The following is a 21974-nucleotide window of genomic DNA, read 5'->3' as shown; positions in this document are numbered from 1 at the left end:
GCCCCACTCATACCGCGCTAGACCTCATTAGGCCAATGAGTGCCCCGCCATCTTTTCTTCACGTATTCCTGGTGGTTCACCAAATTACCGTAATGGCAAGTTCCGGCATTGGTATTGGTAAGTGGTAAACCGTAAGTAATGATTCCCTGGGCAAATGAACTTAGATTCCAGGACGAGCTCTTTATGTAAAGTACTGTACTCAACATGAAATTCTTGTACACTCCTACCCCGCGATTACCCACTCTCGACATGGATTTCTCTCAACACAATATCTCTATCAACAGATTCATCGCCGTGGGTGTAGATTACAAGCTAGGAGTCGTAATCATGAGAGTAGATTCAAGGATCGTTTCGCAGCCCTTTCTAGACCTCCACTTTGTAGCACTGCTCGGCCGTCCATCAACAATATTTGAGATCCAAAGCTTGTTGTCTGGCCTCAGCCAGGCTACTCACGCTTCGGATGGACATCAATAGCTCTTGGAGCTCCTCCTCGCTGCAGTTTTGTATCTTTTCAACTAGAGAACATACAGCACGACGGTATTTCTGCGCTTCACGCTGTTGATATTGGGGTTCATCGCCGGGTGCTTGGTCCTTGCCGGTCAAGGTCGATCTATCTTCAATATTAAAGTCAGATACAGTTGACCAAAGAGTGGTGTTGCATATGTCAGCAATACCTGGTGGTTGAGTCATTAGATGAAATTGTGGTTAAGCCGTGTATGAGCATATGCCACCTTGTAATTTGAGAGAGAGGTAGCGGAAAAGAAGTTAAGAGAGCATAATCCTAATCCGCATAATCTCCTTCCATTTCTTTTTGCACGTTTCAGATTACTCCTCATGGCAATATACGGTAATTTACATTAATTTGTTAAGCGTGACAGCGATATGTATGCCGCATGTACAGTACAGAGTGTATGAACAAATATGATTAGCCCTTGCCGGGACCTGTCATTACGGTAACTTTTGTGGTCTACCAGAAGTACAAAAAGAAATAGTTGTGGGACAATTTTATCCGAGTTTGGGCTACCGCTATATAAGTGGGGCTCTGGGAAAGAAAGCTTGTGTGTCTTGAGGGGAACATGTAATCTATTTTCAAATTCTACTGTACACACCCAGGCCGACGACGAACGTTTGGGGATGACACCGGGATGCGATGCGATACAGATACTGCTCTGTGAGCTACAGCAGAAATATCCTAACTAGTGGAAGAAGAAGAATTCACGATACAGTATCTGAAGTCTTCCTGTCCCCCTTTTCTCAACCGTTTGTGTTGCTATAAAGATATACGCCGGTCAATCTTGACTGAAAATAATTGAGATATCTGCACCACCAAGAAATTTATCGTCGAGCCCTTCCCCAGGGGGGCGCCTGACCCCGGCAATGTCCAAATCGACCAAATAATCCTTTCACCCCCACTGATTAGTTGGACTCGGAGGTCAAATCAGCGTGTGTATCAAGCACTCTCGAAACCGGAAAAATTATACTAGAGAAATGTACTTTTTTGTCTGGCATTTATAACTTCGACATCCAGTATTTTGAGGCCATCTCATCCTTGCGAATACACTCCACTTGTTCTGGACTGAGATAACCCAAACCATTGTCCGAGACTGTTCGCCGTGGATCGCATCCTTATTGCCCAACCATCCATGATGTGATGAGGTTTCGAATGCAAGTAAGACAGATCCATTTAGAATTATTACCCGTGACAATTCGTTGCTTCCTTTCCATGCAAACTTTCTCTTATTCACTGCTCAGGCTGGTACTCCAGCTCCGAAAGCTTCACGCCTCGGTGCAAGAATTTTTGAACAGTCTTTCGTATCTGATACCTCGCACTAGAAGCTGCGGAAACTAGAAAGAGATCAGTATTTGGCAGAATGGGACAGGACGAAGGAGGTTCACTTACCCATCACCAAGGTCTGGCCTTACTCATCGCGAATGTTCGGCCTTGCTCATCGCGAATGTTCGGCAGCCTCTCTATCTGGTCTCTCGAGGCCTCGAGCGAGACTATATCATCATAATCGGGTATAACTTGGTAAAAGCAGGTCTTTCATGTTTTCCTATCGGTGTCTTATCATGTGCAAGCCCGCGCTCAATGTAGATTGACATACTAATGATCTGTACGCGTATTTCTCCCGGCACCAAACAAAGTTCCCGTTCTGAGCTTGTTAACATACATAGCATTTTTCTATAATATTGACTTCAAGGAGAGTGTTTAGCAGGTCCTCGACCGCACTGACCATGTCTAACTCATTGGTCTGCTGGTTGACTTAGATGCGGAAGCGGAAGGGTCTGCTCACCGATTGATTCTATCTGCCATACCAAATGTGTAGCCGACAGACCTGAATATCACAGGTATTATAGCCATGTATCATCTTCTTCAGATACGGTATTGTTGCGGCGCTTAAGTCTTTCTCACTTTGATGTACCAAGCTAACGCCAAACCATGTTACTAGGTTCTTCAGTGGCATTTTCTGCATTGGGGGGGATGTCCTACATTCCTCTTGATAATGATGATGATTCCTGCCGACAGGATCTTTGGGGCCAAACTCCCTTGTATGCTCCCTCTCCTGGTTACTATTTATAGTTTGAATCTGCACCATCTGTCTAAGAGTCACCCAGCCCCGAAGAAACACTTAATGAATGTTCATCCCCTTCGCATATATGTATCACAACCCAACGGAGTGAGTGTTCTAATTGTAGAGTTATGTACAACGAAGTCTCTGAAATGTATCGACCGATATCGCATTCATCTCTTGGACATAGATGATTAGAGACACTGCTCACAAATTGTGATGAATGGAGAGAATATACCCGCCAAAATCAGCTTATGACCCTTTGTATCGTGCACAGCGACTGTCGAGCTGGGAAGGCTCTTAGCATCTCTATCCTCCGCCAATTTTGACACTTTGACATTCTTTCCAGATGTCTTTAACTGCTTTGCAATGTCATTGATCGAGAGAACAGTAGCAGGGGCAACAACATTGTATGGATCCATGCTGGATTTCACAAAAGCAATTGAATCAGGGAACGCAGCTGCAATGAGGTTGCCATCTGCATCAAGCCACAGGTTATCCAGTGGGTACCCGGTATTGATCGATTCAACATGGATCAATTCGTTATTGACGAGTTTATGAACGGTGATGAGGCCAGACGCAGAGTTAGCGACGTAGTAGTAGCCATTCTTGTCGTGGGCTATTCCATTAGCCATGGAGAATCCCTCGTCAGCCGCGATATGGCATCTCCCTGTGTCAGATCGACAGTATGCGAGGCTTCCGCCTCCAGACAGCATTTCCAGATCACGGAAGGTTCCAGTCTTGGTGTTGTGGTCGTTTGTGATCACGAATCCCAGACCATCTTCTTCCACTGCCACACCATTGGGCGTGAAAATCGCCTCGCTGGCCACAGTCTTAACATGCTCAAGCGTGCCCGAGGTCTCATCAAGATCAAACATCTTAACAGTAGAATTTGCCCCAACGACCAGAGCATCAAGAAATTCTCCAGTGACATGGTCAACAGGAGGTCTGTGGTTGATCAACCAGAACCGAAGCCGGCCTTCAATCTTGCGGACATCAAATCCATGCAAGTCAAGATCATCCTGATATCCGCCGATTTTGAGCTGGCGTAGACCGTACAGTCCATCTGAGCCAGGTTGGTCAACATCGATAACAGCGATGTGATCCGTGCGGGATCTCGCGGAGATGTTGTAAAGATTGCCTCCAGGCGACCAACCCTTGCGAGACTCCAGGCTGTTGCATGCTGCGTACAGTTTTCGATCCTGCTCATCGAGCCACAGATCTTCACAGCCCTCCAAGAGAGAGTGCCGGACGCGTGTACAGGTCCATGGGAAGTCCTCGATTGGTTGGATCTCTCGTCCGATACCGAGGGTGAGGAAGATGAAGTTGTGTATGTACGTTCTGTAAATCACGCCTGTGGCGAGGACGATAAAGGCCCAGAAGATCACCCGGTGGCCTAGAATTCCAGCCATGTCGAGATGTAGAGAGGGAGAAGTGGAAGAGCGTTGGAAATTGTAACCAGGTCCAGCGTTGATCCTGCGACCCACTTTTGTCTAGTGCTGATGTGAGACTCCTACAAGGCTGCTAGTGCCTTCGATTGTCTGTGTTTCAACCTCTTAACATTTCACCAAAGTCGAATACTGTATGTACACCTGTGAGGGTTGTCAGTCAAATTACTGGTTTTCCGTCAACGTAAGTTGAGTGATAATTGAACGCTTAGGCCGTCACAGTGGCAGCTACCATTCCCAGGAGGGAGGTTGTCAGGGGCAGAGCAGTAACGTGATACATGCCGTTTGTGGTGGTTGTTGCAAATCACAGCTTTAAAATGATGTGTTCTGTGCAAACATTAAGGTCGATGAAAGCTGAGGGAAAGGTCTGTATAAATAAGTTATGGTGCCGAGGGAAATGTGGATGGGGGCGAGAAACAATAGAGTTGGCGTGGACAAGCTCGTACGCCAACCAACCCTCATAGTTTACGATCGTGGTGAAATTAACCAACCGGAGACTGGCTCTTTCCAACTCAACTTAAGAGTGTTAAAGACTATCACTACTGTAGCCAGGCCTTGGAGGTAATAAAAGCCGGAGTCTTTGCCCGTGAATGCCGTTGCTGACCAGTTGTTTTCGCTTCCCAGTATTCACCACGTGGTTGAAGTCTACAAGCTACATACGTACTTCTGAAACATTCAAGTTAATTGGGTAATTTTCTCTGTTCTACTTCTTGGGTTCTTGCTGATTAAAACTCATCTCTTATGGACATCTGGCAATTCAGTACCTTTGCGATCTCAATATTGGGTTTTGAAGAGCTAGGTTTTTTTTAGTAGAGAGACTTTTTAAAAATAGAACTGTAGGAGACGCGTAGAATGTTGCATATTGGTGAGGCCGTACGACCATGATGAGAACTTGCGAATATCTGAGAACTGTGCACCATATCTTGGTCCGTTAGCGATTGGAACTCGGGATTGTAAATGAAATTCACACTACTGGAGAGCAGAGCTGCTCTTGCGAGAACGACCAGATCATCGCTTGGGCGGTGCTTCCCCGCCAACAGGGGTTGCTACTGGATATTAGCAGAATACGATACCTTGCTAGGAGAACTCACATGATTCAGAGACTTGATTGATCCTGCCGTCTCGGTAGCGGACAAAAAACCCACAGCGGCAGAATCGATTGGCCATCGCTCCAGATCATTCACGCCAACAACGCCTTGATCTTTGTCATATTTCTGCATGAGCCGCATCATTATCGACTGACGGGCCGCAATATAGCCGGCTTCAGATTGCTTTGGCGTGCAATCTATACAAAGGTCCAAACTTGCTGCGAAATGTTACTCAGATAATGCAAGGATGCGGCCACCAACAAACCTATCTTGATGATCCCGTCAATGCCAAATAATATATCATCACAGGCCAGTGATTGGTGCGCAAGGCCAAATAAAAATAAATAGCAGGCACCATCGAGGATCTAAAAAGTCAGAACAGCTCATAGAAAGGGCATGAGGGACAAACCAGACATATACTGGATCCCAATTCTATCTCGCTGGGATAAACAGATGGAAAAGCGACAACTTGCGCTAGTGTCAGCGGCAAGTCATTAACCAAGAAAAATGCGAGATCTTCGTGCATGTAGCATTGGTGTAAGGAGAGAACGTTCCTGTGTTCCAGACGTCCGAATCTGTATCAATCTTCGATCATTCTCTTTCGCGTATGTCCGGATGGCTACCATGCGAGATGGGCGGGTGCGGCGTGTGGCAATTGTAACTTTGCCAGCGATCTCATACGTAATGACTTTCCGATAGGTATCCCACGGCGACTCTTGTCTTACAATCAATACGGATGCATTGTTTTCAAGGCCACACAAGCGGGGTAGACAAAGGCTTTTGGGAGGCCCAGTGACAACCTTCAACCTGCTGCGGCGGCAAGATCCGGTTGGTTTCGTAGGGGCTGGCGCCTGACTCTCACAGATGATGGGGATTGACATCGAGATGGGGAGCTGTGATTGAGCCTTCATAGTGCCAAGGTCACATATCATGTTGTCTTTGAATGGATTGGTCGACATGATGAGAAAGTGTGTTCCTTCCAATTCAATACGTGCAAGAATCAAGAAGGAGAGGGAAAGTGAAATTTCATTAATTTTGTACGCGCGTTGTTAAAATTTGGGCTCTCGTCAACCATAGGAGAGGGCAGCTTCGATCGACTGTCATAAGATGAGGCTGGTGAGCACGGGGCTTACATGCAAACTGTCATCGGCGAATATAGCCTTTTACGACTGCTATGTGCTGTTCGGCCCTCGTGAACATTAGTCTCGAGCTAATTGAGGATTTTCATACGAACCGACACACGACCGCACTGTTCAGCATAGTGGGCCCCTAACTCAACTCCCTTAGGATCTTGTTACCCATAGAGGTGCTTCCTGGTAAGGGAATGCTGTCCAGGGACAAATTCTAGGTTTCCTACGACTGAGAACGATCCAAAAATAAAAAGACGGAAGCTATCAACGAGCCAAAGTCCGCGATAGCATCTCTATAACGACGGCCTCCATTAGGTTTTTCGCCCATGATATGCTCATGTCAATGAGCGCATAGGGTAACGCATGGGATATTTACTCCAGTAATTGGTAGGCCCATGAAATGTCAAACTTGCCACTGATTCTTGCCCTGCGCATTGGGAGCTCCACTTACATAGCCATTAAATGATCACTCTCAACTTGTAAGCGACCAGTGTCTAGTTGACGCTATAACCACCACCCTGGCTAGATAAAAAGAAAGAGTTCGGTGGGCTTGCTTATGGTTAGGTATGCCTTTGACTTGGAAGCTCGCCTTTCAGCACGGCGAGTCGCCCTCACACCATTGTCCGACGAATACTGGCACGGCTGATTTTGGTCTCGACGCTCTAATTTTCCTGTCGTACCGATACTAGAGTCTATTATAGTCTACAAGTGATGCCCTATTGGTTCATCTGAAGTAATATGCTGGCATTTAGACACAGAATGACCGCAAAACGGCTGAGTTGTAAAGACTAGCAGTCATGAGCCGACTAACAGAGCCGCAAAAGTATTTCAGTTCTTGTAAATGGTAGATCACAGAGCCATTGCAGCGCTACGAGGGAAGCGGGTTGAATAACCTAAAGAGCGGCTGTTTTTGATATTCGAGGCAATTCCAGGAAATGCTATTTCTTCATCATTCCAATTCCGATTTGCCTGGTACATGCATGCACTTTCTAACTTCTCTAATCTCTATTCATTGATTGGAGATAAAGATGCAGCTAGCTTTCACATACTCAGTTTTGCTTGTCAAGTAGACTCACCACCCACAGGAAATGTTCAGCTCACCTCCGCACCTGAAAGTTCTTTACTCATGGACTGATAGACTTGAAGCTTACCGAGTTCTTAAATACTGATTCTTGGTTACAAAACAACTATATTTGCTCGCTCATTTTCAAAAACCAGTTATTCCACCAAAATATAACCAACAATGTGGTAAGAACGAGTAGCCCCTCAGTCATACAGCCGCTCCTCATCCGCAGCAGCACACTTCTGGCACTTCTCTTCTGTCTGTGTCGGTGGGAAAGTAAACTCGGACACAGCGTCTGTTTCCATCTTTTCCCTCGCAATGATATCTTCGTACCTGCTCTGTAGCAATTTCGTGGCGAGATGCATCGTGGCCCACTCCGTGGAGGAGATGGTGTCGGAGACCAAGATGCGGTTGGATAGCGTTTGTAGGTATATAATTGTATCGCTAACCAATTTCCTACTAATTGTTATAAGGGTTAAGGGTCTCTTTCAATGCATTTCTTGGGCCGTAAGTTGTGAGCGGCCCTGTATTTGAGATGTGGAGGATGAGTGTCGACTTTGCTTTCGTGGGAGGGTTGAGGACTCGGCTACTCTCTTTCTCGCGTTCAGTGGGAGCAGATCTTGATTTTCAGTCTTTATGGCGCTTGGAGACATCATATAGTTCCTCGAGCTACCAACAGAAGTAGCTACCTGTGTAGCTACAGATCCAGTGGACTGGTTAACAGACGGATGTAGAACCTGGCTTGAGTGGCCGCGATTCTCGTGGATAAACTGACCAACGACCCAACGGAAGCTTTCAGTCGATCCATTGCCTCCATGTGATAGATTGTCAGCCGATGGATTTCTCGAGGAGGGGTTCTATAATAACGATACCAGTTTGCCATGTAGGTCCAGGGTGATCTTTTACTTTGGGCGTGTGACTGGTCAGGTGCCGTAAAACACCCAAGTGCAGTATATCATGTATTTGAGCAAAGTTGTCCACGAAGTTCCACTTTTCGTCCCTAAGAACGAACTCCTTATAATTATGATAAAATATCGTTGGTGAAGTCGGTGAAAAGAATTAGATCTTGAAGTGCGGGAAAGTATTGTACCACGTATTCCGATTCGGGAAAGTTGGTGTTTGACCATAGAAGATGAAGGAGGATCTCCGCACCCCCAACTTTGGCTCTTAAAAGCATAGGCATAAGTCGAGAGTCCGCACAAAACTTGATTTCAAACTGGTCTACCCTATTCTCGATAATGCGCCCATTAACATAGTCGAACGAGGATTTCACGATCGCGGAATGGCAGTATGGGCCGTAATATAAGGAGAGTTCACGAAGGTGACGATCGAAACCATTCAACAGGGGATGTCGATGGGGATTGTTGAGGACAAAACTAAGTATTTTAGTGTAACGATACGTATATATGGTTATGACAAACCAAGAGGGGAGTTCAAGCTTACTTCTGTCCTAATTATTGAAGATCCTCCATGAAGTTGTCCGCGATATCATCAATTAGAAACATGTAAAGGGACTGTATAGCACAAACGACCTTGACTTTGAAGTGAAGCGCTGTGTACGCTTGTTCGGTAAATGTCACAGAAATCTGGAGGGTTCGTCGGACCGATTTCTCTGTCTCTCCTAATTCAAGATTTTGAAAGTAATTCCAGACAGCGACTTCAAGCTCAAGATCTTTGAGAAACGGACAGTTGCGGTAGAATTTGAAATCTTGGAGAAAAGTCCTAATCTGCTGCTTTATTTGATCAACTTGAGCAGGTTCCGGTGAGGTATGCATTGTTGCATAAATGTCGGTGGTTTCGGGATTTGGTCCATTGTTGGCCTTCGTTATGTTTATGAAATATGCATAAAGAGCCGAAACCCAACTTCTTTTCTTCGCTCGTTCAGTGGAATCACGAGTTATCTGAAGTCCGTGGTAGGTGAATGTGCTTTCTCCGGACAGCGGATCCATTATTGACACAAAATTAAAGATCCTGGGCGACAAATGACAAGTTCCAACTAGGGAATCAGCGCTCATCAGCATAATAAGGGAAAAATTCAATTTATACATCGCCCCGAGGTCATTACTGTCTCCCTATCATTTTTCACAATACCGGTACGACAAACCAGATAATAATTGCTCACCTGACCTGCTGCCATCTAGCCAATTGTGTAGTACAATGTATTCACTGTTTGCCATGGTATGGAAAAGTCTGTTGTCTGTGCTTTGTCGCTTCACAAAGCTGCCAATCTAGGAGGCGATAAAGGGTGTTAGCAGAAAGACTTTACAGCATTCACATAACTGTGCATAAGGCTGACATCCCTTTTTAAGTAGTGTATTAATCACAAAACAGAAGACGTTGAAAAAAAAAGCAAAACATACTGCGCAAAAACGCTGTCTCACAAACGCTCGGCTACAGGAATAATGTCTCATCTACTCCGGAAACTACGGATCAAAATCTATACTGCCCAGGTGGTTCCACAGAACTTCAATCGTCCTTTGGTCATTTGCCAGAAGTTCAAGTTATGAAAGTTGAAATTCTCCAGTGAGATAGAGTAGAAATATATTCGAACATGAGACCATTCACGAGTAGTTTTGCCGCTAAAAAGTCTGTTTGCCAGCCTCGCAGGATATAGGCTGAAGTCACTGAAAACAAAAGAAAAGGAAAAAGCTTTTCACCAATTCTTGGCCATTCCTTCTTTCACTTAGTCAAATAGAAAATCCTCGAACTAAAGTCTTATTACGGGACTTGAAGGTGTCTTAGGAAATCAGCTAATTGAAAGATGCATATCAGAATGTCATCTCCATACTTTAAGCTCTCGGTGTGTAGGCGGGTGATAGGTGATACTTCCTAGTAGCAAAAATATAGGCTCGAGCACGATCAAACTACAGGAATGATGCAAGCACGTGGGGCCTGTTTGGGCATGGGAAAATACGAACTGTGCATATGGGGGGGCAACATGTCGATCTTTTCATGCAACGATGAAACAATATATTCCGTAATATATGTGACGACAAGATGGATACCTTTCCGAGAGACACACTGGGGATTATGAGAATTGTCAACAGGACACAATCCGAAGGGTAATTGTGAATCCAAATTAGGACATAAAAATTCTATTAATATACGGCAGAAAAATAGTAGTAACATCTCAATACTTTTAATTCATGCGCCAAAGGTAATATTGAAAACTCTTTCTGAGACACGCTAGAGGTTTTATTTCCAAGAAACGGAGTCAATCACGATCTTCCGCATGCATGATCATTTCAGGCAAGTAGGGCTGTTGACGATATTGCCGATATACCGATATTGACGATACGATATCGACAGGCGATACGATATCGGCTGCTTTTGAATTTGCCGATGCCGATTGCCGGTACGATATCGGTAGGCTTCAAACTTGACGATATCGCCACTCACGATATCGTAATATCGTATCGGCATCGGCACAATTCTCTTTTAGAATCATCTAAAGAGCGAACGCAATTTTATTTGACAGTTTATGAATGCAGAACCGGAATATTAATTTAACCAACCTCCACCCCTGGCCTCTACCACTTATACCCATCGCAACTCAACATCAGCATTCTAATGGTATCCCCATTCAAAGAATATCTCGGGATGCCTAGCACATCCCTCGCTGTACTAAACACTCTCTCAACAGCAACTTCAGAGGCTGGAATCGCTAGATAGTCCCTGGCTGCTGCTGCAATCCGCGGATACTCGCCCTTGTGCATCTTCCACCAATTGCAGAGCCAGTTCTGGCCGGTAGTATCTGCGACGCTGATCGGAGGGGTGTCAAAGTACTTATCAATATCTGAGAGCGGTGGGTCTCGCGCCTGCAACTTCTTCAGCATTCTAGACTCCACATCACTATGCTGCAAGGAAGACGATCTTGATGCAGCGGCATCATGCTCCGGTTTACCAGCCGCGTAGACCTGATGTAGATTGGTGCGGATCGTCTCCAGAATCATTGTCCCGGCATTGCTATCTTGAAGTTCCCGTAAGACCATTTCGCCTTTGACTCGGGGATCCAAGACAAGGGCAGGGTAATAGGTATCACAGTCATCCATAATAGAATAGTACTTTTCGTATTTCTTCATTCCTTCTTTCACTGCAGCTATGATATCCCGATCCAGTGTTGTGAAGTCACCATTGCCCTCCATCACGTCATCAAGCAATTCGTGTAGCTCATAGTAAATTGGGACTGCGAGGCTGATTTGTGGATTGCGTTTCGAAATGAACAAAGTAAGCTCATTGAACTTGTGGAGTACTGTGTGAATCTGCTCCAGTCGTGACCAATCTTGGAGAGTGAACGGCGGGAGTTCCTCCTGAAGGGTTAGGAACTTGTTGACTTGTTGCCTTGACTTCAAGCCATCGTCGATCATGCGAAATGTTGAGTTCCATCATGTCGTCACATCGTATGCAACGAACTTGTCTGGAAGATTGTTGAGTCTGCAAATCTCCTTCCATTTCTGTCGGCGCTGAGGACTTCGGTTAATCCAAAGAGCGAAGACCCGTAATCTCCCTATAGCTGACTGATCGGTGATCGAGTCACCAGTCTGTAAACGGTCACAGGCAACTTGCGCTTGTTCCATCGTCCCTGACCCCAGGTTACGGAGGATATCTTTCGCAATCAGATTGAGGACATGAGCCAGGCAGCGGATGTAGCTGTCAAGACCTCGATAAAGTGGTGCTTGCATTGCGTCTTCCACCCTAGGTCGGTCGGAAAGGGAGAAGTATAACTCCGAGGCCATGGCCTCATTGTTACTGGCGTTGTCGCCTGTAATGGAAATGAGCTTGTCCTCGAGACTCAACTCGATAAGCATATTTTCCACTGCAATTGCCAGATTTTCGCCACTATGAATGCCCTGGAGTTCGGCGAACTCGAGTAATTTCTCGCGGTACTCAAATTCGTCAGTCAGCCAATGACCAATTATCCCTAAGATAGGAAGATGGTTCTGGCTTGTCCAGATATCCAGTGATAAGGCAATGGTTTTGCAAGCCAAAGTCAGCTCAGTCTTCAGGTTAGTGCGCTGTATGGCGAACTCTTGCATAATCCGATCCCGCAAGGTGTGGTGAGAAGTGAAAGGAGGCTCAATCCCAGGAATGTCTCGGAACATTTGTTGGAACTCTGGAGACTCAACAGTGGCGAAAGCTTTCATATCAGTCACAATCCAGCGAATGGTATTCCTTTCCAAGACCTCTTGATGGGTGAGACTCTGTTTACCACCCATAAAACTCCGAATGTCTGGTCCCTTCTTCGCTGGCTGTATACTGGAGGTCGGACAGTAAATGCCATGCTTTACCAAGTGGGTTTTCATGTTGCTGGTTGTATTTTGCCGCTGGGAATCTGACGTATGCCAGTCACAGCGTGTTCCCGTTTTCTCATCTACATGCATGCAGCAAATCTCTCGGTCGACCAGCCTCCTCTTGTTGGTCCTCTTGATAACCCATGGACAATCAACGGCTGTACTCTCGAAGTACCCCCAGATCCACTCTGTAGCCGGCGCTGGTCGTTTGCACCATTGAGAGGATATGTGGCTTGTGATTGAAGTACCAGCATCTGTTGAGCTCTCTTGCGATACTAGCACTTGTGATACAGACTCGGAAGGTAGGAGCTCACAATCTGGTATGTTGGTGAGGATTACCACATCTTTTTGACAGGTTGGGAGAGTACGTGGGAGATTGCTCGGTGGCTCGCTTGATTCGCTTGATTGGTCAATTTGATCCTCAGGCAAAGACTCGTCATCGCTCTCATCATTCAGAACTCGGTAGTTGAGGCGTTTCTGCCGCGTACGCATTTTGTGTTGGATACACCAGCCCACTGGTGCAGTGCGGATGAATACGACTTGCTGATCGCAGCTCGCTGTTGATGTGGGCCCAGTGGTTCAGTAGAACCAGGGTTGAAGAGTCATGTATGGAGCTGGTTAGTGTCTGGAAGAGCAGGTCACTGTCAACCAAGAAGAGGTCGAGGTACGCGTCCCAGTCTTTCAGACGCGTCGCGTCTAAATAGAGTTGAACCATAAAATAGGATTGAACCCTTATGACCTCTGGATAATCTGCCATATAGCATAATGGAAGAAGCAAAGCGTAGCCATAGAATAGAACAGGTAATATGATGGTATGCTGGGACGGAGAAGCCTATAACATAGACATATATATGTATATGTATGCGCAGAGGGATGGAAGCAACTTACAAAGGATTAGATATATACTTTGCAAGTACAGAGTTAGTTGATATGACGACAGAGCAACGTAAAATATATAAATATCCAGCCACATAGCACGGCAACAACACGACGTAGGACTACGTAACGGGAGCGAATTGCCCTAATTAACGAGTATCTAAGCTAACATTCTCTTTGTAGCAAAGTCTTCTATATCTAGGACCAGGAAATATTCTCTTATTGTCCAATTACCGGTGGCGATATATCGCCGACGATAATATAATTTGCCGATATCGTATCGACAATTTCTTAAACTGTCGATCGCGATTGCCGATACGATATCGGCAGACTTCGAAGTTGACGATGCCGATTGACGATATGGGAAAACAGTGCCGATATCGTATCGTTAACAGCTCTACAGGCAAGTCAGATTAAACTAAGCTTTCTGTTGTTTCTTAGTCATGATGATGAAATTTCCCGTGCTTCTTCAGTCCGAGTGAGGTAGACCCTGGAGCAGTTAGCACGAAGATGATCGTCGCGATGGCCGTCTTGGCAAGCGGCATAAGCACTAGTCTTAAACAGGCACTAGTGGTACATTTTGAACAAAGTCATCTTTTCTTGCCCTACCTTGAGGGCAGACCAAGGCATTTAGTCATTACTCTCTAGCGAGTAGAGTGCTTGTAGTGTTAATTGAATAGATTCTGGTCGTGCTGTGGTAGGTGTTGTGATAGGGACGTTAAAATAAAATGTCCAATTCATGCCAGGGTTTTAAAAGTGGGCGAGACTTCGGCCAATAAGATTACGAGAATTCAAAGGTGAGCCGTCCTAAATGCACATCTCGAACAAAAGTACCAGGCATCTCTTGGTGAATGCATGGCCTAGAATCTTCGTGGTGGGCTCAAGGGCTTCAACCCAGCATTGAAAGCCGTGCTAATTAGAGCGAAGAATTCATCTATTTCCACCACGACAGAAAATTTCTATGATGCTATTTTCCCCTTGACTGGGATACTGTACGACCATTCCGTTCCCCTGAACTGTTCCCCGTGGCTGAATACTCATATTGCGAGTTTAAGCCATCAATTTGGCTTTAAATTACGTTATACAAATCCCCAATAGAAGCAAGCCAAGTGTGGGTACCTTCCAGAGGCGTCCTCTCATTGTCTCATTCTGCCAAGACTTCTAAAGTAGTTGTAAAGTTTCATCCCCCGCCTGCCTGCAGTAAGATTCCTAAACACTGTTCGTCGCCGGTCTCAGCGGCGTAATGAAGCGGCACCCAACCGGTCGCGTCAACCACGCTCGTACTGGCACTATACCGAAGCAGCTCACGTACCATTGTGTGATGACCCCCCCCGAACGGCTACGTGAAGTGCTGTGGATCCTGTTCCGTCGACCGCATTAGGATCAGCGCCTCGGTCAAGGAGGAGTCTAAACGCTGAGAGATGACCTCGTGTAATAGCGATATGCAGGGGCATCGTCCACGTCCTCCACCCTGCTCCACTGTCGGGCATAAGGTCGCGATCGCTCTTTCGTCCAAAAGGCCGAGTGGGTGTATTTGCGGGCAATTTGAAGGGAGTTCCCTGTTGCTGCCCTGCCATAAAAAGCTCCCCGGGGTAAATATAGCAGCTGTCGCACAGATTTCTGGTATGAAAGCCTGGTGAAGCTGGTGAGCTATGAGATATGCATGCGCGTATTGACAACCAGTCTCTTACGTTTGCTCGGGCTGGCGGAAGGATCTGAATCCCTGCTGCATGTACAGGGGCCAAATTGCAGTCGATCCTCAAGTGGCAAACTAGTCGCTACCAAGTTGAGGTCCCTATATTCGGGAGTTTGCGCTAGAAACGGCTCGTTGAAGAAGCACGTTTCCGTGGACAGGCCGTCGGCTCCGTTGGATGTAGGACTCGGTCCGAACGGGACTGACGAAGTCAGATCTTCTTGGCAATGGCCCACAGGAGAAATGCAGCTGTGTGGGTTGGTCGATATCGCTGGGTAATATTTCTCCGAGTGTGGCTTCGCACTCGATATGCTATAGCATTCTAGTGGTCGTGATCTGTTGGAATCTGATTTTGTATTTTTACCTATTTTTGTTAGTTGTGTGTTTAATGTCGGCGGACCGGACAATGTACGATGTTTGCGCTGTGCTAACCTGTTACGCTCTCTGCGTCTTTCGAGGGTAAAGCTATCTTGGTCCATCATGATGGGTCGATTTGCGGAAAAGTGTCAAAAACACAGCGCACTTGAAAGCATTCAATGATATGGATATATATAATTCAAAGCAGCCCAAACGTACAGGAGAATGCCTTTTATATAGCCAATCTAATGTCGATGTGGCGACTAGCCGCCTGATCTGCCGGAAGGGCATCAAATTTAGGCCGGGAAGATGCGGCCTTTTTGCATAGTTACATGGTGCATATGCTAGACTTTAGCTACGCCATATTGATCCACCCTTGTGGCTGTATAAAGGATAAATTCATAATACAAATTCAAAAATTGATGCCTCGAGACTTGGTGAAAGTCCCGACGGATCTCACACGTCATTTCTCCAGCTGCTGACCTGTTAATTCCAGACTCGAGTCTAGGTTTTACCACGTGATGCCCTATGCTCTGGAAAAAGATGAGTTTCATAAGCCTGTACCGTGTTAGTATATTAGCTTGACACGGCACTTTGAAATGGATTCTCGCAAATGGAGGGGGAAAAGAGGCCGCTCTGGGAGAGCATGTGCAGGGATGAAGATTGAATATTAGCTTGATGGTCTACCGCGAGAAGCCATTCTATAAACTTTGCTTGTGCATTCGTAGTTTTTGTATTATGTGCGACGTCAACATTTTTGTGAACTTCTTGGTTTTGATTGGTGTGATCATCAGTACTTGTTTCAACTGATCTACAAGCCACACTAATCATTGCGCGTTATTACAAACTTAGGCTTCCATTGATGAGATGAATTGAAGGCGGGCATTTGAGATGCGGATTTATTGATGACCTCTCGCAGTCAAGATGGGAACAAGAAAGTGTACAGTTTGGCCGTAACGGGTCACCTGTCGCTGCGGTCTTATGCGTAAACGCATTAGACTGTAGCGTCAGAGAAGGCCCGTCCGCGCTCCCTTGTAGGGAGGCAATGTGTCTGTATATTGCAATGCTGGTTTCTATATACAGAGGGGGGTTGGAGGGACAAAATTGAGACTTGACTGCGTGAGAGATGACGAGCTACTACCAGAGGCAAGCAACTGACTCTTGCGAGGCAGTTGTAGGAAGAAGGAGCCCTCCGTAATGTCGGTGTAGATGTCACGTGAGGCAGCGTGGCAGCTTGAGGCAACCCCGATAAAACTCCTCCCTATATAACCTATAGGAAATAAGCCATATTCTACGTTTGAAACCACATTATCTCTTAACGATTTAACATTTATTTTGAGCTGAGAACATAGAAGAACATCAAATTCAAAGTTTGTGGCAATTTAAATAATTCCTTTCCATTCCACCATATTCCTGATGCCCTCAGATTCTTCATTCAGTTGACCAATATATATACTCGGAAATTTCTTTTCGCACGTGCTGACCATACTCACTTCAGACATGAACACGGAGCTCGGCAACCTCAACAAGGGGAAAAGCCTTCACTTCAACCTGAGCCCGAGTGATCCTTGCCTCGATAGACGCTGCGCCAAGGGCAGCGCGGGCGACGGCATCAGTGTCACAAAGTGTGACTGAGTTCACACCTGGTCTGGCACCAGCAGCGGTCACCCAGTGGACTCCTTCTGTTGGAACGCCAACAGCAAAGCGCTTTGGGTGCACACGGCCATACGTGTCGATGAGATGGTATGGGCTTCCAGTGACATCAAGACCACCAGTCTCGTATGCATCAATCGTGTGAGCGCGGCATTGACCAGTGTTATACAGATGAGAAAGAAGCTTATCCGCAGTGTTCTGCAGTGTTGGCTCTGGCAAGCGGGCTTCGATCAATGTAGTAACCCGGATTGGCTCACCAGGAATCTCGGGCGAGTATACGAGCCAAGCCTCATCCTGGGCTTTTACCTTGGGATGGGGACCCAGGACTTCCAGAACACCCGCCTCCATCAACGCAATCATTTGCTCAATGCGTTGACGAGGAGGTCCAATCGACACATAGGCGTTGAGAGGCGTGTACCAGCGATCGAGGTGCTTCCGATGAGAAGTGGCGGTCAATCCATTGTGATCCACGATGAGTCGCAGTTCGTTTCGCAAATCACGCATCACGTCCAAAGCTGCCTTGAGTGGACCATTCAAATTTCCAAGTGCCGCCTCCTTGGCATCTTCACGAAGGTAGTCGATCAACCACTCACGCCACTCGGTGGTGGTATTGAAAATCCGGTCGCCCTGTGGACGCTGGATACGGTCCCAGGACCACCGCTCCTCTTTCGAAATACCGAACTCGTGAAGAACTTGCGCTTCCTCAGGACTATTTGGCTCAGCTTCCAGGAACCTGATCTGGAAGTCGGTCTGTTCCGATTCATCGCGCTTGAGCAGAGCGAGGTAATAGACGGTTTCGACTTCTTTGGAGACAAGAGGCCATATATCCTGGAGGAAGTCGGGCGCTTTTCCGGCATCGGAATGTTTGCGGAAAGCATTGATGACTTCTTCCGTGAAGACGAGGGGCATGTGGCGGCCGTATGCCCCCCTTGCCGTTATCACCACGGGAGTGGTATGGAATTCCGCGACGGGATCCCGCAATCATCCGAGGCTCATTGCCCGATGGGTGATATTTTAAGCCGTTGGGGGTCTCTGAGAAGCTACCACCCCGGGATGTTGTCAACAACGCCATGTAGTCAAAGAAGTTGAGACCAAGACCACGTAGAAAGACGTTCTCTCTTGGAAGAATAACGGAAAGATCAACATCTGCCGGGTTTGAGGGCGTGATATGATGAAGACCATTTAACTCTGCGTAAGCATTGAGCTTCCGTTGTTCAATGTCCAGAAGTAGTGGGACGTGACCCTGCGCAAGGACGACAGCTGCCAGACCAGAAAGGGTGCGACCATTGGACAGCGTGAGCGTTTGCTGGCCATAAGATGTGTCGTCCAAGCGGACAGCGAAGGCGGGATGAACCTCAATTTGCACTTGAGGTGGTGCTTGTCGCACAATCTCTTGAAAGATCCATTCAAGATATTGTCCGTACTGAGCACGGGTTCCATAATCATCAGGCCCAAGGCCAGGGATCCTGTCGGCAGCCCAGTTGTAAAGACTTGGTCCTGGACGGATTGGGCCTGAGCAGACGATGCTGTCATCAGTGAACAGGGTCACCTGGGATGTGACGGTGTTCATCAGAACTTCATTCGACTGCTCTGTGCGCCAGACACGACCCGCGCCTGGAGGCGATGGATCAATGATATGAACCGTCAGTCGTGCTCCTGGGGCAAGAAACTCCGGTGCTGAGGCACAAAGACGTTCCAGAGTGCTGGTTCCTCGTGGACCGGCGCCGACAATGGCAACATGGGTGCCCACGCCAGCAGGCTGAATGACGGACGGCATTTTGAGGTTGGCCGTAGGAGATATATTTGCTGAAATAGAAATTTTGCTCGTAGAGGAAAAACAAGGTTGCCAATGGCGGTGTTTAGACTGATATACCTGAGCTTTTATAGAAGAGGCCCTTGACAGGTTGCCGGTAACCATGCAGCGGAATCCAAAGCCCTTTTTATATTCTGTCAGTACAATAGTTAGTCCATCCATTGAGGTTTTTCATTACGTGACATCGCCATTAAGGCCTCAGACTGAGCAACGATGCCTTCCAGGATTCACACGTGCAGCATAACGGACCAATAATGCTCAATGCGAGCGGCAGATAGGTTGTTCTGATGGTGAAACCTTGTTGAAATTTCGCCTAACCTTTGGCAAATGGACCCAACGAGGGTTGAAGAATTGAAGATCTCCATGCTTAGATTAGGATCCACACTCTTTCACCATACCTTCGGAGTGAAAAGGCCACGAAACCCGATGCCGAATCTAGCCTTTCGGCCCGCACTTTGTTCGACTAATGCAAAAGGTCGGTTCTTTCTCGCAGGAAGGCTAATATATGGGGCTACTAGATGATGACCTTGCATGCAGATAGTGACCATGCATACGAGCTATGACACAATGGGAATCATCATTGCAAATTAAATGGCATGATGAGACGTTGAGTAATCTCCGGTGGTCGGAACTGGAGATGTAGCTAGCTATTCTACCAGCGTTTGGCGGCCAATTGTTTTCAAGAGCGTTGTTTGGGATATTTTCATCACCCGAACAATAAGCTACACACAAATTGATAATTCCAACCCCCTTCCGTTGAGATATTGCCTCCTAATTTCGATAGGCCAATTGATCACGTCGCTTGATTAGAGCTGAAGTGTTTATGGATGACAACAGACCTCTATAGTTCATGAGCACACAAGCATCATCAGATTTCGTTTTGACAATAGATGTAGCTAAAGTAGAGTATGAGTGACATTGATACTTAGGGGTTTGCGGTTTATATTTGTACAAATGGCACGTATTTAAATGGATGTTATGTTCTCCGTATGCAATGATCAAATCAGAACCAAGCAGAAGCATGATATGAAGATTCCAAGCTACTTGTCATTTCCATATTCAAGGGACATGATACGATGTCTCCATTCATGCCAAGTTAGAGCTCCGGGCGTTTGTATTCGTCTTTCTCAATCATGTCATTTAAGGTTTTCTCAGTCACCATCATTGCCTCGACACCGGCAGGGGTCCCACAGTAGACTGTTGCCTGCAAAACAGCCTCTCTGATTTCTATCTCTGAAAGACCGTTGTTGATAGCACCTCTGGTGTGCAAAGCTAGCTCAAGCCACGCCTTCTGAGCAATGATGATTCCAATATCTACCGAACATCCCAATATTAGAATCCTAAGCTCTCGCTCGCAATCTTTTCAGGAATTATAATGAAGTTTGACTTACTTAGAAGGCTGCGCTGCTTTCGGTCAAGCCCCGGGCGTTGCCAGATGGTACCCCATGCCCATTCCGTGATGAGCTGCTGCCCGGGCATTGTGAAGGGTGTCGCGTTTTGCAACGCCTTATTGACATACTCGTCTCCAAGGACTGCCCTCCGCACTTTGACCCCCTCTTCAAACAGCTGCTTGTGCAGCTCGTCAAATTTCGTCACATCGGACATATTTGGAGGAATTTCGAATTATGAAAAGCGATATGAGTTGGGATGCAGGTCTCACTGGCGATTGCGATTCGCGGAAAAATAAACCACCTTGGTTTTTCAATGTCGTTTTGGCTAAAGTTGTCTATTTGACACAAGATATATCAAAAGACAAACAAGCCGGATTTATGTGACGAATTTCTTCATCTAGTGTCCATTTGATCTGATTAGAGTTTCTCTATCTAGACTAACTTTGGGTCATCGGGCCCACTTGAGATCTTCCGTCGGCGTTGTGAAACATATGTGGAGCCGAATCACCCACTGACAGCAAGCTTGCAAGCCATGAGGCTTCCCGCGTACTTTTTCCAAGCTGAGTGGCAATTAGTCTCCTCAGAAACATGCAGTAGTCAATTCTAGTCTGTGGGGGCTGAATCTTCATCCGCAATATCCGCTCAACCCGGCGAACATGGTTTTCTCCATACAGGAGCGACCGCACAACACCTTCACTTCGTAAGACAAGGACCATTTTCCTAATTGATAGCGCTCCCCACCAATTTGAGTGGCAATACAGTGATGTCACTGCAGCTAAATCCATTTATGTGTCATAACCAAGGTCTGGATCCAAAAGCTGCAAGTTGTCATGCTGATTGACAAAAACGCAATAGTACTTGCACTGGAAAGCATACAATGTAGGCTCGCCATCTAGTTTACCGGTAAACAATGGGTCTCATATTTACGTAACTGCAGCCAATATCTCGTTGAGCAGGAATGCAATCCCCCGTGTGGCTGGTCTACTGCAACAATGCATCAGAGAAACAATTTGATCCATATTCCCAGACTGTTGGGATTTCTCACAAGCTTTTTCTTGCCTCCGGGTCGGCTGAAATTTGCACGGTGTCTGCTTTATGGGAACCTTCATAGAAAGCCGCTGAATCTCCAACGGGTTGACGGGTCGAGCACATCCTACTGTGACCTCGCTTTCCGCAGTCTGGTCGGACAGACCCACAGCTCAACACAAGCAACACCACACTAAAGCGAGGCAAGGGAAAAAAATCCATGACTTCTCGGGATGAAATTGCAGGCGTTTTTCGGTGAACCAACGTTGAATCGCGCTCACAGATGAGGTATCAGAAAAATAAATATGAGCCTGCCATTGCGGATGGAATATCTCCCACAAAACCTCAATTTAAGAGGGCCGTGAAGGATTAAGCAGCGAGCCAACGTTTCTTGGCCTACTCAGCATCCCATTTTTTCAACACCATTCTTATTCGTCTCTCTCGCTGAGCTAAAGGCATAAAAATTGTCGTTGCATGTCGCTGCAAATAATTGCGGTAAAAAGAAGAAATGGGTTTCAACAGGTTTCAATTAAGAGAGTTGTCCCTCAACGCGTTCTACCAAGCAGAGCACTTAC

The 21974-nt window shown here is 46.5% G+C and overlaps 8 protein-coding genes across 8 annotated transcripts; all 8 read right to left on the bottom strand.

Annotated features, from left to right (window-relative positions):
• Positions 1-399: 399 nt before the first annotated feature.
• On the bottom strand, positions 400-690 carry N7481_010199 (uncharacterized protein; the record flags this gene model as incomplete). Its single annotated transcript, XM_057269418.1, has 2 exons — positions 400-507; positions 529-690. The coding sequence occupies 2 exons, from the start codon at positions 688-690 to the stop codon at positions 400-402; spliced, it is 270 nt and encodes an 89-aa protein (XP_057120095.1).
• Positions 691-2764: 2074 nt separating this feature from the next.
• N7481_010198 (calcium-dependent phosphotriesterase) lies at positions 2765-3982 on the bottom strand (the record flags this gene model as incomplete). The annotated part of the gene is made up of 1 exon (XM_057269417.1): positions 2765-3982. The coding sequence occupies one exon, from the start codon at positions 3980-3982 to the stop codon at positions 2765-2767; it is 1218 nt and encodes a 405-aa protein (XP_057120094.1).
• An 842-nt stretch (positions 3983-4824) lies between these two features.
• Positions 4825-5250, bottom strand: N7481_010197 (uncharacterized protein; the record flags this gene model as incomplete). Its single annotated transcript, XM_057269416.1, has 2 exons — positions 4825-5064; positions 5110-5250. 2 exons carry the CDS (start codon positions 5248-5250, stop codon positions 4825-4827), a joined length of 381 nt encoding a protein of 126 aa, XP_057120093.1.
• Positions 5251-5600: 350 nt separating this feature from the next.
• On the bottom strand, positions 5601-6065 carry N7481_010196 (uncharacterized protein; the record flags this gene model as incomplete). Its single annotated transcript, XM_057269415.1, has 1 exon — positions 5601-6065. The coding sequence occupies one exon, from the start codon at positions 6063-6065 to the stop codon at positions 5601-5603; it is 465 nt and encodes a 154-aa protein (XP_057120092.1).
• A 2688-nt stretch (positions 6066-8753) lies between these two features.
• Positions 8754-9248, bottom strand: N7481_010195 (uncharacterized protein; the record flags this gene model as incomplete). Its single annotated transcript, XM_057269414.1, has 1 exon — positions 8754-9248. One exon carries the CDS (start codon positions 9246-9248, stop codon positions 8754-8756), a length of 495 nt encoding a protein of 164 aa, XP_057120091.1.
• Positions 9249-10829: 1581 nt separating this feature from the next.
• On the bottom strand, positions 10830-13082 carry N7481_010194 (uncharacterized protein; the record flags this gene model as incomplete). Its single annotated transcript, XM_057269413.1, has 2 exons — positions 10830-11640; positions 11713-13082. 2 exons carry the CDS (start codon positions 13080-13082, stop codon positions 10830-10832), a joined length of 2181 nt encoding a protein of 726 aa, XP_057120090.1.
• A 3928-nt stretch (positions 13083-17010) lies between these two features.
• On the bottom strand, positions 17011-18946 carry N7481_010193 (FAD/NAD(P)-binding protein; the record flags this gene model as incomplete). The annotated part of the gene is given in 2 exon segments (XM_057269412.1): positions 17011-18053; positions 18070-18946. The coding sequence occupies 2 exon segments, from the start codon at positions 18944-18946 to the stop codon at positions 17011-17013; spliced, it is 1920 nt and encodes a 639-aa protein (XP_057120089.1).
• Positions 18947-20078: 1132 nt separating this feature from the next.
• Positions 20079-20587, bottom strand: N7481_010192 (uncharacterized protein; the record flags this gene model as incomplete). The annotated part of the gene is made up of 2 exons (XM_057269411.1): positions 20079-20296; positions 20374-20587. 2 exons carry the CDS (start codon positions 20585-20587, stop codon positions 20079-20081), a joined length of 432 nt encoding a protein of 143 aa, XP_057120088.1.
• Between the last annotated feature and the right edge of the window lie 1387 nt (positions 20588-21974).

This window comes from Penicillium waksmanii, assembly GCF_028829765.1.
Source record: "Penicillium waksmanii strain IBT 27052 chromosome Unknown utg000008l:1.0-5622682.0:1.0-5626561.0, whole genome shotgun sequence".
Lineage (NCBI taxonomy): Eukaryota > Fungi > Ascomycota > Eurotiomycetes > Eurotiales > Aspergillaceae > Penicillium > Penicillium waksmanii.
The sequence above is the reverse complement of the archived record's forward strand: the minus strand, read 5'-3'. Positions and strand labels throughout refer to the sequence as shown.